This window comes from Lontra canadensis, unplaced genomic scaffold (assembly GCF_010015895.1).
Source record: "Lontra canadensis isolate GAN:19392208 unplaced genomic scaffold, GSC_riverotter_1.0 scaffold96, whole genome shotgun sequence".
NCBI lineage: Eukaryota > Metazoa > Chordata > Mammalia > Carnivora > Mustelidae > Lontra > Lontra canadensis.
In genome coordinates this window covers 2,186,221-2,203,304 of record NW_022631090.1, presented here as the reverse complement: position 1 = coordinate 2,203,304, position 17,084 = coordinate 2,186,221, and the positions used below count along the sequence as shown (strand labels likewise).

The 17,084-nt window shown below is 35.5% G+C and overlaps 1 protein-coding gene across 4 annotated transcripts in view; it reads right to left on the bottom strand.

Annotated features, from left to right (window-relative positions):
• The window catches only part of COL4A5 (collagen type IV alpha 5 chain), a 224,602-nt gene that overhangs the window by 42,053 nt on the left and 165,465 nt on the right, over positions 1–17,084 (bottom strand). For all 4 annotated transcript variants that reach the window (XR_004380245.1, XR_004380244.1, XR_004380246.1 and 1 more), the window contains exons 31-36: positions 14,077–14,244; positions 12,888–12,977; positions 12,121–12,270; positions 10,647–10,745; positions 9,205–9,294; positions 8,648–8,787 (exon numbers count right to left, since the gene is read on the bottom strand). Coding sequence is in view for 1 of the 4 variants with exons in the window: in XM_032837167.1 (XP_032693058.1) it covers positions 8,648–8,787; positions 9,205–9,294; positions 10,647–10,745; positions 12,121–12,270; positions 12,888–12,977; positions 14,077–14,244 (737 nt within the window). In the remaining 3 variants the exon portion in view is untranslated. The remainder of the gene's footprint in view (positions 1–8,647; positions 8,788–9,204; positions 9,295–10,646; positions 10,746–12,120; positions 12,271–12,887; positions 12,978–14,076; positions 14,245–17,084) is intronic.

Below are 17,084 nucleotides of genomic sequence, written 5' to 3'. Positions count from 1 at the left end.
ACTGATCTTTTCTATTTTAAGTTGATAGCAACTTAAGTCTGAATACATTTGAAAACTACGTTTTTATTCCCCCCTCATTTTATGTTTTTGATGTCACATATTACATCTTCTCATTTTGTGCATCCTTTAGCTGATTATTGTACTTAGAGTTACTTTTACTTCTTTTGTCTCTTAATTTTCAGACTAGATTTATAAGTGATTAATCCATTTTACTATATATTTTACTATATATTTACTTTCACCTTTGAGATTTATATATTCATATATTTTCTTGTCACTAATGCACTTTTCTTTTCAACTTAAAGAAGTCCCTTTTTAATATTTCCTGTAAGACCAGTTTAATGGTGATGAGCTCTTTTAGCTTTTGATTGTTTGGAAAAATCTTTATCTCTGTTAACTCTGAATGACAACTATGCTGGGCAGAGTATTCTTGTTTGGAAGATTCTTCTTTTTAGGATTTTGAATATACTGTCCTATTCCTGTTTGGCCTACAAAATTTCTGCTGAAAAATCTGCTTATAGTCTTATTGGGGTTCCTTTGTACCTAACAAGGGGTTTTCCTCTTGCTGCTTTTGAGATTCTCTCTTTAACTTTTGACAGTTTACTTATAATGTGTCTTACTGTTGATCTTTTTGGGTTCATCTTACTCAGGTCTCTATGGTCTTTCTTGATCTGAATGTTTCCTTCCTCAGATTAGGGAGGTTTTCAGCCATTATTTAAATAAATTTCCTTCTCCTTTATCTCTCTCTTCTCTTCCTGGGACCCCTTATAATTCAAATGTTATTGAGATTTATGTTGTCTCACAGGTCCCTTAAGCTATCTTTACTTTTTACGTTTTTTTTTTCCTTTTTGATGTTCTATTTGGGTTTCATACTTGTCTTCTAGAGCACTTTCTTCTGCTTCATATAGTCTCTTTTTCAACACTCTCATGTACTTCTCAATTCAGTTATTGTATTCTTCAGCAAAACAGCTATTTCCCCCAGTCTTGAAGGAGTAGCCTTGTGTAAAAGATGTAAATTATCCATCAACTTTAGACCTAAGTTCCTTGTTGTCTATCAAACTTCTGTAATTGTCAAAGCAGAATAATTCATTCTTGATATGTCCCAGTTGTTGAGGGTATGCCAAGACCTGCCAGTGTTCTAAAGGGGGGAATCACAGTTAGCACCTAGTTTCAAGCTGATTGGAAGCTAGGTCCTCAGATAGCAATTTAAAGTATGCAATATATATGGTCCTGTAAATCTTGCTGGCCTGCAAAGTAGATGGATCTGGAGGTGCTGGTAAAGTCAGGGCTTCAGACAAATGTATCAAATTCTTTCTGGGAGGTACCAGCAAGCCGTAGCAAGGCTGAGGAAGGATGCAAAGATGGACTCCTCCAGCCTACATTCCCTGAGAGCACCCCTGTAGCCTCTAGATGTATGCCAAACTTTAAGTCTGCCCCTCAGGCTGAAGCTCCAAGAGAAGTAAATAGGCCTTTTTCACAGACAGACTGGGGATTGGTTTCAGTGCACTGTGTAGTGGTCTGGGTGGGGGGCGCTGAACAGGTGGTAGCATGCCAATAACTGTCTCTCTAATTGTTATAGTCCTATGGGATTCAGGAATGCAAGCTCCTGGACACCAGAGCCAGATGATTAAGGAGTGACTCCAGTATGGACTGCATACATCCGCTGGCTTTTGTGGGGGCCACTGAAGAGCACAGAACTGGTATGTGGCTCTTTTGCAGGGCCACAGGAGAATCCAGGACTGGTGCTTGCCTGCCATCTTTAGTGGGGCAATGGGAGAGTGCAGGGCTGGCTACACTTGCCAGTACTATCAAGGTAAAGGGAGAGTACAAAAATGGTGCCTGCCAGCACTTACAACCACAAAGAGAGTTCCAACATACTCCTGCCTCTCTGGCAGATGGTTTAATATCAGCAAATGAATCTCCTTCATATATAGTACAGGCACTTTTCACACTGCTGCTTTTGCACTGGTTCCTGAGGTGGGTAAGTCTGCATACAAGCCCTTTAAGAAATGCATCTCAGTTCCCCTATAGCCCTTTGGATATAAGCCCCTTTGGTTTTCAAAGCCAGATGTTTTGGAGAAAGGTCTCTCTGTTACAGGTCCCAGGGGTTAGGGTGCTTGATGTGGGGCATGAAGCCCTAACTCCTCAGGGAGGCAGTCCAGATTTGTAAAATCCCTTCTGATTGTGGATCACCTTAGTGGGGGTGGGGTTTGGATGAGACCATATCTCTGCCTCTGTTACCCGTTGATGTGACACTTTTATTATTTGTTGTGAAGGAAGCTGTTCAATTAGTTTTCAGGTCTTTTTCAGAGAGAATTAATTGTTCCCTATGTAGCTACAGATTTGCTGTGTCCATGGGAAGAGGTATATTCAGTACCTTCTTAGGCCACCCTCTTGTACTGCCCTACCAGTATCCTTGTTTTTAACAACTCACTAATTATAGAATTTTTTCTTATGCTTGACATCCTCCAATCATACTATTATGTCTCCTGAAACTTTAATTCTACTCTCTTTATAATATAGGCAGTCTCACTTTGCACAATAGTATGGAACTATTAAAATGAAGACGCAAGCTAAAACCATGTAAAAAATATCTTAATAATGAGGAAAATATGATTGTTCCATGACCTTTAAAAGTTTTTTCCACAACTTTTTTATTTAAGATTATTTATTTATTTATTTATTCATTTGACAGAGATCACAAGTAGGCAGAGAGGCAGGCAGAGAGAGAGAAGAGGAAGCAGGCTCCCTGCTGAGCAGAGAAACCAATGCAGGGCTCAATCCCAGGACCCTGGGATCATGACCTGAGCCGAAAGCAGAGGCTTTAACGCACTGAGCCACCCCGGCGCCCCTTCCCACAACTTTAAAATCTCCCTTCACGTAAGTTACACATGTATAGAGGAAAGTCATATATTGCTAAGTTTGTTTTCACTAACTTCCTTGTCTGCATCTCTAAAGTCTCTCAATGGTGGCAGTGTCAACATTCCTATGGTTGGCTATTTTTCTGTAACCCTATTTATATTAGCTTTAAAGGTCACTTCCAGTGTTATCACTTCCCATTTTTGCTGCACTTTCATCTTCGTTGGTTAATTTACTCTTTTGAACATCCATACTTTTAAAATTCCACATTGGCTTATCAATGAGAGACAAAGAGGCAACAAAACTACATGCTTTGTTATTAGGGCATTAAGCGAATAACATTTTCACAATGACTAATCACTGACAGAATCTGAAAGAAATGAAATAACCGTTCACTGAACATGATACACAAGTTATGTATATAGTGATTTATGGATTGAAGAGCTAACAGACCATGGTAACATAAGTTGGAACTATGTTGCTGTGGACTGATGTTATTTAACTCTATTGTGTTAACAAATTTGTGCATATCAGAACTGTGCAAAGTAAGAACTGCACTATAAAATCTTATTTCTCTCAATGTGTCACCATTATATGATAAAACAATACCATCTGAAAGAAACAATAGACTATTTCAAATACAGGATTTCTTTGTTTTATCAACTCTGCAAGTATCTAAGTTTAGTGTGGAATTTGCTTACTGAAATATACTTGAAGGGTGCATAAAGAAAGAAACGAAGTTAACCTGTTGCTTAAAGTGTTGAATATACTGTGGATATTTGCCAATTGAAACATTTTTTTTCTGCTGACATTCATTATAAATTCAGATATGAGTTATGGAATTTAGTTCCATTATATAAATGTTAACATTTGCTCAGCCCAGAAAAAAATATTTATGAAAAATTTAGAAAAAAATTTAAATGGAATTTCAAATCCATGAGTAAAGAATGGAGTCTATAACAGATGGGATTGGGTTATCTGGATATTTATTTTGAAAACATGAAGTTACTTCCTTACCTCACACAACATAGAGAAAGAAGCTCGTGGATTAAAGATGTGAATATAAAGAACAAAACATACAAGTACTGGAAGAAAAGACATAGGTCTATTTTTATAATATTATTTAAAAAACAGAAGTTTGTATAACAGTCAGAAAATTATGCTCCTGATCTTTCCCACCAACTCTGCTTCCCCAAATCTCTCCTATCTCAGTATGTAGCAACTCCATTCTCATACTTGTTCAGGATAAAAACTTAGAGTCATCCTTATCTTTCCTCTCGGAGTCCATGATATCTCTCCTCTAATATTCCATAAAGTAAATCTTTCTGCCTTGACCTGGAAAATAATATTCAGATTCTGAATGTTTCCTATCATTTCCACTGCTACCACCCTATTCCACACTATCAAGATCTCTGGTCTGTATTATTTAAATAGTGTCATAAGCAGTCTCACTGTTTTCATCCTTATTTCTCTATGATCTAGTTCCAAAATAGGGGCTATGATATATTCCCAAATTCAAGTATAATCATGTTACTCCTTCCAGTCACTCCCCATTTCACTCAGGAGTAAAATCCCTTTCTATGATCTATAAGGTTCTAGATGATCTATCTCCCATTACTAACCTGATCTCATCTCTTACTTTGTTTCACCTAATTCTGCTTAATCCACACTAGCCACCTTTATGTTCTTCAGACATGTCAGGTATGCTCTCCCACCTCAGGGTGCTTGAATGACTCATTTCCTCACTGCATGTCACTAGATCAACTGTGTTCAGAGCAGCTTTCTCTTACTACTCTATTTCAAAATTTAACAATTCTCAGCAATTCCTATCCCCAAGCCTCACTTAACTTTTGCCATACCTTCTAACACACTATAAACATATTTATTTTATTGACTAGATGCAAGCTCTGCACAGGCAATAAGTTTGTTTCATTCCTTTTCTATCTCTAGCACCTAGAATAGTACCTGGCACCTCACCTCACACACTTATTAGGTACATTTTGAACGAATGAATGTGTAAAAATGTAAAAATTCCCCATGTAAAAATTTTGTATGCTACATGGTAAGTGCACAGTAAATAGGGTTATAAGACAAACAAATGACTGACTGGGAGAAAACAACAGATATAATAGACAATAGATACATCTTTATGAAGTACTTCTATAAATCGATAGGAAATACACTGGGTGTGGTCCATAAACAATGAATCTTGGAACACTAAAAAAATAAAATAAAATTGAGAAAGGAAAAAATAAAAAATTTAAAAAAATTTTTTAAATGATCAAAATGTAAGGTCTGATCCTACTAAGTTTTAACTGAGTAAACTTAGGCAAATTATTCAACTCTCTTTAAAAAAATTGGAAATACACAACCAAATCCCCTCCTAAAAATGAGGCAAGAGACTACCGGGTATTTATCCTAAAGATACAAACGTAGTGATCCGAAGGGGCACGTGCACCCGAATGCTTATAGTAGCAATGTCTACAATAGCCAAACTATGGAAAGAACCTAGATGTCCATCAACAGACGAATGGATAAAGAAGATGTGGTATATATACACAATGGAATACTATGCAGCCATCAAAAGAAATGAAATCTTGCCATTTGCGACGACGTGGATGGAACTAGAGGGTATCATGCTTAGTGAAATAAGTCAATCGGAGAAAGACAACTATCACATGATCTCCCTGATATGAGGAAGTGGAGATGCAACATGGGGGGTTTGGGCCGTAAGAGAAAAATAAATGAAACAAGATGGGATCAGGAGGGAGACAAACCATAAGTGACTCTTAATCTCACAAAACAAACTGAGGGTTGCTGGGGGGAGGGGGGAGGGAGAGGGGGGTGGGGTTATGGACATTGGGGAGGGTATGTGCTATGGTGAGTGCTGTGAAGTGTGTAAACCTGGCGATTCACAGACCTGTACCCCTGGGGATAAAAATACATTATATGTTTATAAAAAAAAATAAATAAATTTTTTTTTTAAAAAATGAGGCAAGAGTATAAACAGACAATTTGTAGAGGAGATATAAGCATAAGAAATCTCATTCATGATTAGGAAAATTACATTTAAACAATGATACTCTACTTTTTACCCATTAGACTGACAAAATTTGAATGGTAAATAATATCCAATATTTGTAAAATGAGGACAAAATAGAAAATTTCTAATACTGATCAAGATATTATGAAGCAGCAGAGATATTTAAGAGAAAAATTAGTAATTATCAATATTAAAAAGGTATATATATATGAGAGGTTCCAGCAACTCTACTTAGAATTTATTCTATGGCAATATTAATATTAATAATCTTAAGATATGTATGTAAGATACGTATCTTACATATGTATGTAAGATATGGGTAAGAATCTTCAGAGCAACATATGTTTGTAATCATGCAAATACAGAAACAACTCAGTGTTCATAATAGGTTAAACTATTTATGGTCAATCCATATACAAAATATTATATAATTATGAAAACAAATGAGGCATTAATTAATGTGCTGATAAAGAATGTTTGCTAAGACTTCCTAAGTTATGATAGCTGGGTCCAGACCAGATATGTAGTATGATTTTTATGTATAAATAAAAATATAAGATACCTACATTTGGTAGATGCAGCATCATTTTGTGAATTAGTAACTGAGGAAAATTGCTTCCATAGTTGTAAGATGCTTTCCATTCTAAGATGCACCTCAATATCAGAGATTTTGCATATAAAAATACCTGAGTCTTAAAACTGATGAAATATCTAAAATATATTCATGTTTATATACACATAAAATATCTTCTGTGGACAACTACTAAAAGTGGTTAGAGAAGAACTATGAATTTAAGGTATGTAAATGTGTGGAGAGAAGACTTCTCATTTTACTGAGAAGTAAAATATTTTTTACTTATTATTTTTTATTGTTTCATACTGGTTGATTTTTAAAACCAAGTTTGTTGGTTCCTATTAATATAAAAACTTTAAAAGACAAAAACCTAAATGAACTTACCTTTTAATCTGGATATTTCACTTTTAGGAATCAATACAGAATAAATAATTACACATGTGTCCACAAATATGTCTAAGAATATTCATTAGGATATTAATTACAACAGAATATCATGCAACTATTAAAAATAATGTACAGTGTTGTGATGAGCACTGGGTGTTATACCCAACTAATGAACTGTTGAACACTACATCAAAAACTAACAATGTACTATAGGCTGGCTAACTGAACATAATAAAAAAAGTACAGTGACAAAGAAAATTGTCTAAGACATAGTAAAAAAGAAAGATCAAAAAATATAAGTGATAAAGCAAATACAGAATAGTGTGTATTCTATGACTCTATACATATATAATACATGTAGAAAACCCAAAATTTTGTATATATACATAAAAGTATGTATGGCAAGGGATTCAAATCTACACACTATTATCAGTGGATCTCTGCAGGTAAGGGAATGGAATAAAGAAGATAGGTTATTAAAGGGATTTTCACTTTTACCCTTGATATGTCTGTATTGGTAAAATTTAAATAGAAGAGAAAATATTCAGTATCATTTCAATAGACTTTACACTGTTAATTTGCAGTTAATATGCAGAAATTTCTCTTGATTATCTCTTACTATAAGTTGATTGACTATGCAATCAAACTAAAATTTTTTGTATACTATTAAAAAGAAATTATCTTTAAAACATTCAAATTTCATGAGTTAAATCATTGAGCAACAACAAAAAAGAGAGACAAAGCAAGAAAGAGACTCTTAACTATAGAGAACAACCTGATGGTTACCAGAGGAAAGGTGGGTGGAGGGATGGGTTATATAGGTGATGGGGATCAAGGAGGGCACTTGCTGTGATGAGCAGCAGCAGGTGGTATATGGAAGTACTGAATCACTAAATTGTACACCTGAAACTAATATAACATTGTGTGTTAATTATACTGGAATTAACATTAAAATTTTTTTTTTAAAAATTAAAAAGTTAAAAGGACAGGTTAAAAGGAAAAAAAAACACATTATTCAGTACATTCTTATCTCAGTAGGAATTTTCATTAATTCCATGGAAGGTTAGTAACACCATTCTTTTTGTAATATTTCCTAGCTTTGTGGTCTGCCTGAATGATTAAACAGTATTGTGAGACAAATGATTAACCAGGAGAAAATATTTGCGATATATATAATAGACAATGGATGAATCTTCGCTAAAGAGTACTTCCACAAATCAGTAGGAATTATTACCTTTTTACATTGAATTAAGGAGCTATCAAATATTCATTGAGTCTAATGATTCTAAGATATGTTCTAAATTTGATTGAGAAACACTACCAAAGTGTTCACGCTGACTAGGTGCATGGAGGGACATGTAAAACTGTTGTAAGTGCACCTCTCATATGCCATTAGGAATACTACTGCATTTCATTAATTGCATGAGTTACTTTGTCTATAAGTTTCTTCATATTAGCTAATAATAATATTAGGATATAGATCAACATTTCCCCACTAAGATGGGAAAAGAAAACCAAAGCTAGTCAGGAATACACCTTTGGTTTACCAAATTACACTCAGAGATTAAGATAGAGGGAAAACAAAGAAATCTTCCCCCACACACCTTTTTGGATTGGCTACAAACTCTAAAACATAGCTTCTTACAATGTAAGAGAAAGCAGGAGGAATGAATTTTCAGAATATACCATGTCAACTGTGTAGTTTGTTAATGAAGAATTAGGAATGAGCACAGTATTTTTTAAAAAATCATATCTGCTCAGGTATATGCCTAGAGTAGAATTACCTTTGGGCCGGGAAGACCAGGAAGACCAATGCCTGAAACACCAGGATCACCTTTTTCTCCCTTCTGTCCAGGTAATCCTGGGGAGCCAGGTTGTCCAGGAACTCCAGGAGGTCCAGGAGACCCTTTCACACCCTGAGGGCCTGTTGAAAATATGTAATAAGCATCTTTTTTACAAAATATGCTTTATTCATGGCATATCTATGACACTTATGACTAAGGGAAAAGTTTTTTTAAAAAGAACTCTGCAAATTCTGAATTATATAATAATCTTTTACAACCAGGATTATTTAAAAGCCTATTTTTCAAGGAAGTTTAAGAGAAAGGGGTACAGTGAGAGAAAATATACATATTTGTGGATCCTTACTCTTAAGGTTTCTAAAACTCTGTCCCTTAAATCACATTTCAAATATTTGTGTGATGAGAAAACTCTATCCACTGATTACGTCTATTACTGTCTCAGTTTGATTCTATCAACACCAGTCTCTATTTTAATAACAAAGAGAATGAACCATCTGCCACTAATGGAATTAAATATTTGGGAGACTTTCATCACTCACCTGGAAACCCCATATCACCTATGCTTCCTTTAAGTCCAGGAGGTCCTGTAAGTCCTGGATTCCCAGGAAGACCAGGGTTACCTTTGGGACCTAGAAAAGTTAAATTGATTAAATTAAGACAAGTCAGCAATATTGAGGTTGCCTGGTTTCTTGGAGTGGGTTGTAATTATAATGTAAGCCTGGGATTAGATGGATGAAACCTTAATAAATGATTAAGTTCCACAGATCTAACTCAGCATAAAACAGGCAAGAGGTACCTAAGAAATCTCCTAGGGACATATTACAATATAAACATAGTAATATCAGTCTCCTAATACAAATCAGTTTTTAAAATGTGAAAATTTTACCAGGACACCTTGTTTCTTGCCCTAAAACAATTCCAATCACCTGAAGTCCTATTTGTATTATGTGCCTACTACCCTTACTATATTTACCACAGATAAATCCAGTATCATGAGTCAGCTTTTAAAAGATTGAGAAGTGGCTTTCCCACATACGTCTGATTATGTGAAAGTGGTAAATGGAAAGTGGTATCCTGTTATGATATACTCCCAGTACATTAGGCCAGGGATAGATAAAGGTTGATGGAGAGGTGCTAACTCCCAACAGTCATGGCTGCTGTGTACATACATTCTTCCTTGAGCTCAGGTGCCTGAGCTGTGGTATCACATAGGGATTTTCTAAGGACCACAATGTTGCCTTAAACATTTTTTCTTTTATTTTTTCTTTCATACTGACTTCCAACTTGGGGAAGAGAATGCAGAAGATGTGAAGGATAGAAAGGAAGTTATATATCAAGGCGATGTAGTACAGAGTCTAGAGCAGAATAACTGATATGAAGGACTCCTATGAGGATGGAGACCAGCTGCTCTTTATTCCTTTGGGGCCCAACTAAAAGAAAATGGCTCAAGAAGCAGCAAGAGTTTTACTAGAAATAAGAAAAAAATCCATGTTGACTCTAAGGGTGATTAATGCTGAAAAAGACTACAAAGGTATGTTGTGAAATTTTTGTCCCTAGAAACTTTAAAAAATAAAATCAGCAGCCATCTTTACATGGTTTAATGACTGACTTGTCTGAAGGCAGTAACTAAAAAAAGGTAAATATTTCAGCACCTGCCAGATAATTGCCTCACTGATACATGTTGCTGTGTATGTAAATAAAATACACCACCTTATTTGGATGTACTTCTCATTCAGTATACATCATCACTGACCACAAAAAGAAGAAACTGAGCAAAGCAAAATATCCTACAAACCTTGTCAGTTGACACATGGGCCAAATGGCAACATTTTTGCTAAAAAAGAGCTCCACATCTCAGTAGCTACTCAAGCATATTGTCATGATCCGATCCAAAACATCATCACACATGATAAATACATAATTACTTTCCTAGGATTTAGGATCAGCCATTCAATTGCTACAGGTGGTCTGTCATCCTTACCTGATGGTCCTGGCAATCCAGGTTGTCCACTCAGTCCAGGTTGCCCTGGGTCTCCAGGCAAACCCTGGTAACCTTTTGGCCCTGGAACTCCAGGAATACCTTCCAATGATGAATATAAGGAACACAAGTTAGGTTGATATCATTAATCCACTAAAAATAATTTGGGAAAGCAAGCAACCCAAATTCTGAACTATGAATGAAATACAGGAACCCATGATATTCTGACAGAGTAGGAGCCAATAGCACTGGACACATTAAACTCCTCCACTTCTTATTTAGCTACGATTAAGAAACTCAAATCACTCAGTAACTAAGTCATATTCCTCTTTGGGCCTCAGTTTTTTACACTGTAAAATGAAGGAACTGGGGCAGATTATCTTTAGGCTATCTTTTAGATTCTACAACTATCTTTAATAATCTTATTATAATATAGATTACTGCCTCTATTTTACAGAAGGCATAATTGAAAGAGAACACTTGTAAGGAATAATTCGAGAAAGATATCTCATTTTAACAATAATAATAAATTAGGTGGCCCTACCTCTTTTGTGATGACATACAAAACCACAGTAATGTCTTAAACTCTCTTTTGAGGAAAAATCCCACCAAATTCTGCTCATAGGTAAACATAGTATCTGTGTACACACATACACCCACAGATACTCACATGCACACATGAGCTGACAAAAAGAGCCACAAACTTTACTGTAAGCTGCAAATAAACATGGCTAATTTTAAAGTTCTATGTTGTCTGAAAGGCTATTCTATATAGACTGGATTGTAAGCACTTTATTTATTAATTTGTGCTTACCTACATTTTTGATGCCTTGTTATGTTATACTTTTATAAAAAGAAAAAAGAATTTTTTAAATTTAAAAAGTCAGCGTAATACTCCATATCTTATTTGTTTCTAATAAAATAACTACAGTAACACAGTTGCTCCCTAAACCTACTTTCAGCAACCTCCCCCATGGCTGAGTTGGCCCAGCTGTTCTTAGTCCAATACTGGTTTATTCTGCCACGGCAAAATAACAATGAACTGGATTTAAAAGCCAAGTATGATATGTATATCAAAACACTGCAGGGCAACAATGTACTATTCATCCCCATCTGGTCTCAAGGGAAAAAAAAATTAAGGGACCAGCAGATTTCCCAAACACTGAAATCAATTTTTCAAGTGATTCTGGCTAGATATGCTTTCCTCTCAACGACATATTGCTTTCTGGAAAGCCTGAAGGTGACTGCCTTAAGTCTATTTTAAGAGTTCATAATTTGTGACAAATTAAACTACAAAGAAAACGCTTAAATAAAAGTTGATCACCGAAACAATAGAAATCAGGTGAAAATTTTCATTACCAAAAATTTGATGTGCCTTTTGTTGGTGACTTCTACACTATAAATCACTTTTCGTGCTATTTAAAATGAAACTTGAGATATACCAGTAAAAACATTCACAAATGAATGTATTACTCACCCGGTAAGCCAGGGTCCCCCTTCTCTCCTTTTGAGCCCAATAGATCTGGATCCACTGGTCCAGGAGGGCCTGGAAGGCCAGGCTCTCCTTTACCACCTTTTTCTCCTACAGGGCCAGGAGGTCCTGGCTGACCCTGCAAACCATCATCACCTAAAACCAACATGTGCGGAGAGGACACAACAGATTAGATTAGTCCTTCCAGGATTTATGCCTATAAAGATTATTATAATATTATATATATATATATATATATATAATCTATAAAGATTATTCATATATTCTGTAATTTAGTAAGCCACTGACCATCCAAAACACTTATGCACTATGGGTATTGTCTGAGTAACTTGAACTCACATCACATTTTCCCACTCAAATAACACTCCCTCTATTTTCTGGGGTTCTTTGACAATAATAGAAACTGTAAAAAAATCAAAATTCAATCCCTATATTTTGTTATTTTGAGCTAAGCATTTGCAACGTTTCATGGTATCCAAACTGTGCATGCCACCAAATCGAAAATACAATGTACTTAAAAGCCATGTCACATAAGTGATGAATCACTGAATTCTACTCCTGAAACCGATATTACACTCTATGTTAACTAACTAGAATTTAAATAAAAGCTTTTATAAAATATCATGTCACAAAGAAACAAAATAAAAGTTAGCATTGCTCATTTTAAAGCACTCAAAAATATTCTATATTGACACAAAACAACGTTTAATTTTCTCTCTCACATGCATCTACCAGCCAATTCTAAATATTACCTTTGAGACCAGGAACACCACTCCTGCCAGGAATTCCCAGAGGTCCTGGTGGGCCTGGAGGTCCCATCATACCCATTTCACCTTTGGTACCTTTGAAGAATATCAAATAATTAACTTTTACCTTTCCTTGACCTTGGAAAAATAAAAGATAACTTTTAATATGTCAACTGGAAGACTACTGAGTGTTACTGGGCATTAAGTTTTACCCGTTTTCAACTGCTGTAACTTTAGCAACTACTACTGCTGATATGAATGAATAAAAAGACTCCAGCACCTGGGTGGCTCAGTCAGTTAAGCACCGGATTGTTGATTTTGGCTTAGGTCATCTCAGGATCCTGAGATTGAGCCCACAGTGGGCTGTGCACTGGGCATGGAGCTTGCTTAAGATTCTCTCTTGTTCCCTCCTCTTCTGCCCCTCCCCAATCCTGGGCTCACACTCTCTCTCTCAAAAAATAAAAATAAAAAGACTCACTGTGGTAGCTAATCTCCAAAGATTGCCTCACAATGCACCACACTTCCCAGTATACACAACCTTGTGTAGCCTTCTGTCCTTGAATTTGGGCTGACTCTGTGCCTTGCCCTTGACTAAATGACACTGTATGACTCCCAAGGCTAGATCATAGGAAGCCTTGCAGTCTTCACCTGGGACTCTTAGAACACTTGCTTTTGGGTTTGGGGATTCTCTCTTTTGGGAAGCCAGCTGCCTCTAGAAGGGGAGCAACTACCCTGAATTTACCAGAATGTAAGGATCCCAAGCCATGTGAAGGAACATTATGGATAATGAGAGACCATTTGAAGAGGCCAAGGAACATGCAGTTGTCAGATAAGTTCCATCCTGGAAGTAGATCCTTCATCCCAACCACTCCAGTTGGTGCCATGTAGATCAGAGATAAATGACCCTACCAAATCACGACTTAACTCCTGACCCACAAAATCTTGAACAAAATAAAAAGATTGAATTAAATCATTAAATTGTGGGATCATTTTTTATACAGCAATATGTGACCAGAAATCTCAGCAAAAAAATGTAATGAAAATAGCAAACTGAGTTTCCTGCAAAGACATTTAACACTTTTCCTTAAGGGACAGTGTCAATCCAGAAAAGTACAAGAGAATAATATATCAGAATCATATTAAATATGTTTTAACTTCCTGAATCCAAAACCAGAGAAAACTTTAAATGAAGTACCTGGAAATCCAGAGGCACCTGCTTTTCCTGGAAGCCCTGGTGTTCCTGGGGGTCCCATAGGACCAGGTGCTCCAGGAATTCCTGGACTGCCTCTCTCTCCAGGGGGTCCTGGAACATCAAATCCAGGAGGCCCTGGGTCTCCCTTCTCTCCTGGTATTCCATGCAGGCCTAGTTAATACAACACCAATATTAACAAGTTTTGAAGCAGTTTTAAGAGCTGTATCTGATTATTTTTCTAGCAAACAAGTGATAAGACTCCTATGTATAACAAACCTAACAATGATTCAGAGATACTTTTGGTGTCACACATATAAAATGACCTAACAATCAAACTTTAGGATTTTCAAGCATATTTCTCTATGAAAGTGCTTCTCAAATTATTTCCAGTGAAAAACAAACATTTTCTTAATTCCTGGTCCACCATGGACAAATATTTTCATAAAACACAATAAAAATTACTAAAAAATACTAAAATAAAAAGTTAAAATCATACATGACTATCTTTTGGTTAGATACAAATACAATTACACTGTCAAATTACCATATAAGTTTCTAAATGCTTACTCTCAATTTCTTTTAATTCCAATGCAGACTGGTAACAAGCATTTTGTGATTTGACATTGGTCCATTGACTGCATTTGGATTTGCACACTCTAAGGTACTATGGATTATTGGGATATATTTCCATAATCCATAAAAATGATCCATTACTGAATAAGCCCATTACATGGACATTTTCAACTTTATTTTTGTTTCATTTTACATGTTATCTTGATAATACATTACACCATCAGTTTTTGTTGTTAAATTTTGTTTCTCAGTACTTCAACCAGGATTTCACAGAAAAAATATGACACTGCAAAAATATTTAACCTTAGTAAGTTTTGCAAGACTGAACTACTCCAAGAGACAAGATGATTAAAATTGATTATATATTCAGGGAAAAGAATTACTCTACCAACGTAAGACAAGTTTCCACTCCAATTCCTATTAGGTATGTGACTTAGTGAGTCACATAGGTAGGTGATTCACTATTGTTGACCTACAATATTGTTGACCTACAACTGTTAAATGGGGATACAACTGACTGGAAGCTGGAGGCTGAGCCAGGTGACCATTCTAAAGTGTCCCTTTAACAATAAGACCTAATTTTATTGCTGAAGATTCAGAGGTGATTATTTTTATAATAGAGCAAAATGCTGGGATTTTAAGATCTGTTTGATGTCATATACCAGCATGCCCTTAAACCAATAAAATTGACTTTGAAGGTTAGAGAATTCCATTCAGTTTGCATGTCATAATGGTTCCAATTCTGTCATTTCATTGAAAATACTATAGAAAGGGGAGAGATATTTTACATTACTATATTTGTGACATATGATGAGATACCTAATAATGAACACTATTAGAACTCTATCTGAATCACTGCCTACTGTTATAGCCCAACTACTTTTTGAGAGCTGAGTTTTCAAGATAACTCATTTGTCCTTTGAAATATGCTCCACAAAGTAATGGAAAAAAACCAAAGACTTAAGCCTGGACAAATCTTGTTTGTTTCTCATGTTTAAAAAGCTTCACTTTAAGATGCAGCTTCTGAGAAAGAACTACAGTACCTGGTAGACCTGAAGTTCAAGAGGCAGGAGTTACAGTTCAGCAGCAAGATGAACCACCCAAGCAGAAGCAAGTTGCAAAAAGATTGATTAGGTTAAGAAAAAAACTAAGCATGTAAAGATGAGAACGAAAAAGTCTACAAATAGAAGTTATTAGATACTGATTCACAACTACCATGTATTAGTAATAATGAGTAAAGAACTTATTTTAGGCATTCATTCAGATGCTCATATAGCAATCTATAAATGAAATATATATATGTATATATATATACATATATATATACATATATATATATATAAAGAGACACAGTAAAATATTGACATTCACAAAAAGTAATGCTTTTTGATAAAGATCAGCTTTACACTCTTGTCCCTGATTCTTATATTGCTTTGAATAATCCTTTTGGAACTTAAGCTCCTAAAGATAAGTTAGAATTTAAAGCTAAATTTGATTTTATACTATAACAGCTTTGGTACAGAAAACTCAATAATTATTAGCAGATGAGTATGATTAAACAAACTGCATTACTAGCAAAGATTTTTTTCATTGTTATTTGTAGTAGTAACAGCTATTTTGCTGTACTTCTCACAGCATAGATCTTTTCCATGAATACTGTCAGAAGTAGGCATCCTGTTAAGATCAAGAATGAAGACAGTTAACATAAATTCAAAATCTCTGCTGAATCTCCTTATATAATAACAGGAATTATATGGCTATATATAGAGAAAGTAAGTACATTAGGGGTGTATAGATGCTCTACATTTATTGGCAGCCAAATGGGACCAGTTTGTGAAAAAAGGGGAAAATTCCAAAAACAAATCTGTGAGAACTTTGCTTGCGTGTGCACATGAGTGCGTGTGCACGCACACTCCCCTACCCCCACCCCCCACCCCAAGGGCTTGATAGCTGAAAAAAGTTAGAAAACTTCATAGATGAAATGGGTTAGGAAACTCCCTCTATGAAATGACATGACTAATTCCTTGTTTCTTTGTTTCACATTAGTGGGGATGAGGTTGAACTGATTGCACTTTTTCCTGAGACTGGGCAAGCATTACAATACATTTGGCTCAGGTTAAGGTAGGATCTGTGGACATGGAATTGAGTATATTTAACTGACCTCTTAGAGATTCACTAAAGCAGCAATCTTCTAGCTAATAGCCAGATCAAATAGCAAGAATCAACAATTTCCATTTCTGCCTGGATTAGTAGAGCATGGAATGAAAAGCATTTTGCTTCTTATCCTTTGGCATTCTTTCTTTTATTTCCCTGCTGTCAAATGAGGACTTGATATTCAACAGTTCCTTAATTTATAAACATGCATTAAACTGTGTATCCTGCCTTGGAAAAGAGAATGACAAATAGTAAAGCTTGATTAAGTTACAGCAGAAAACTGG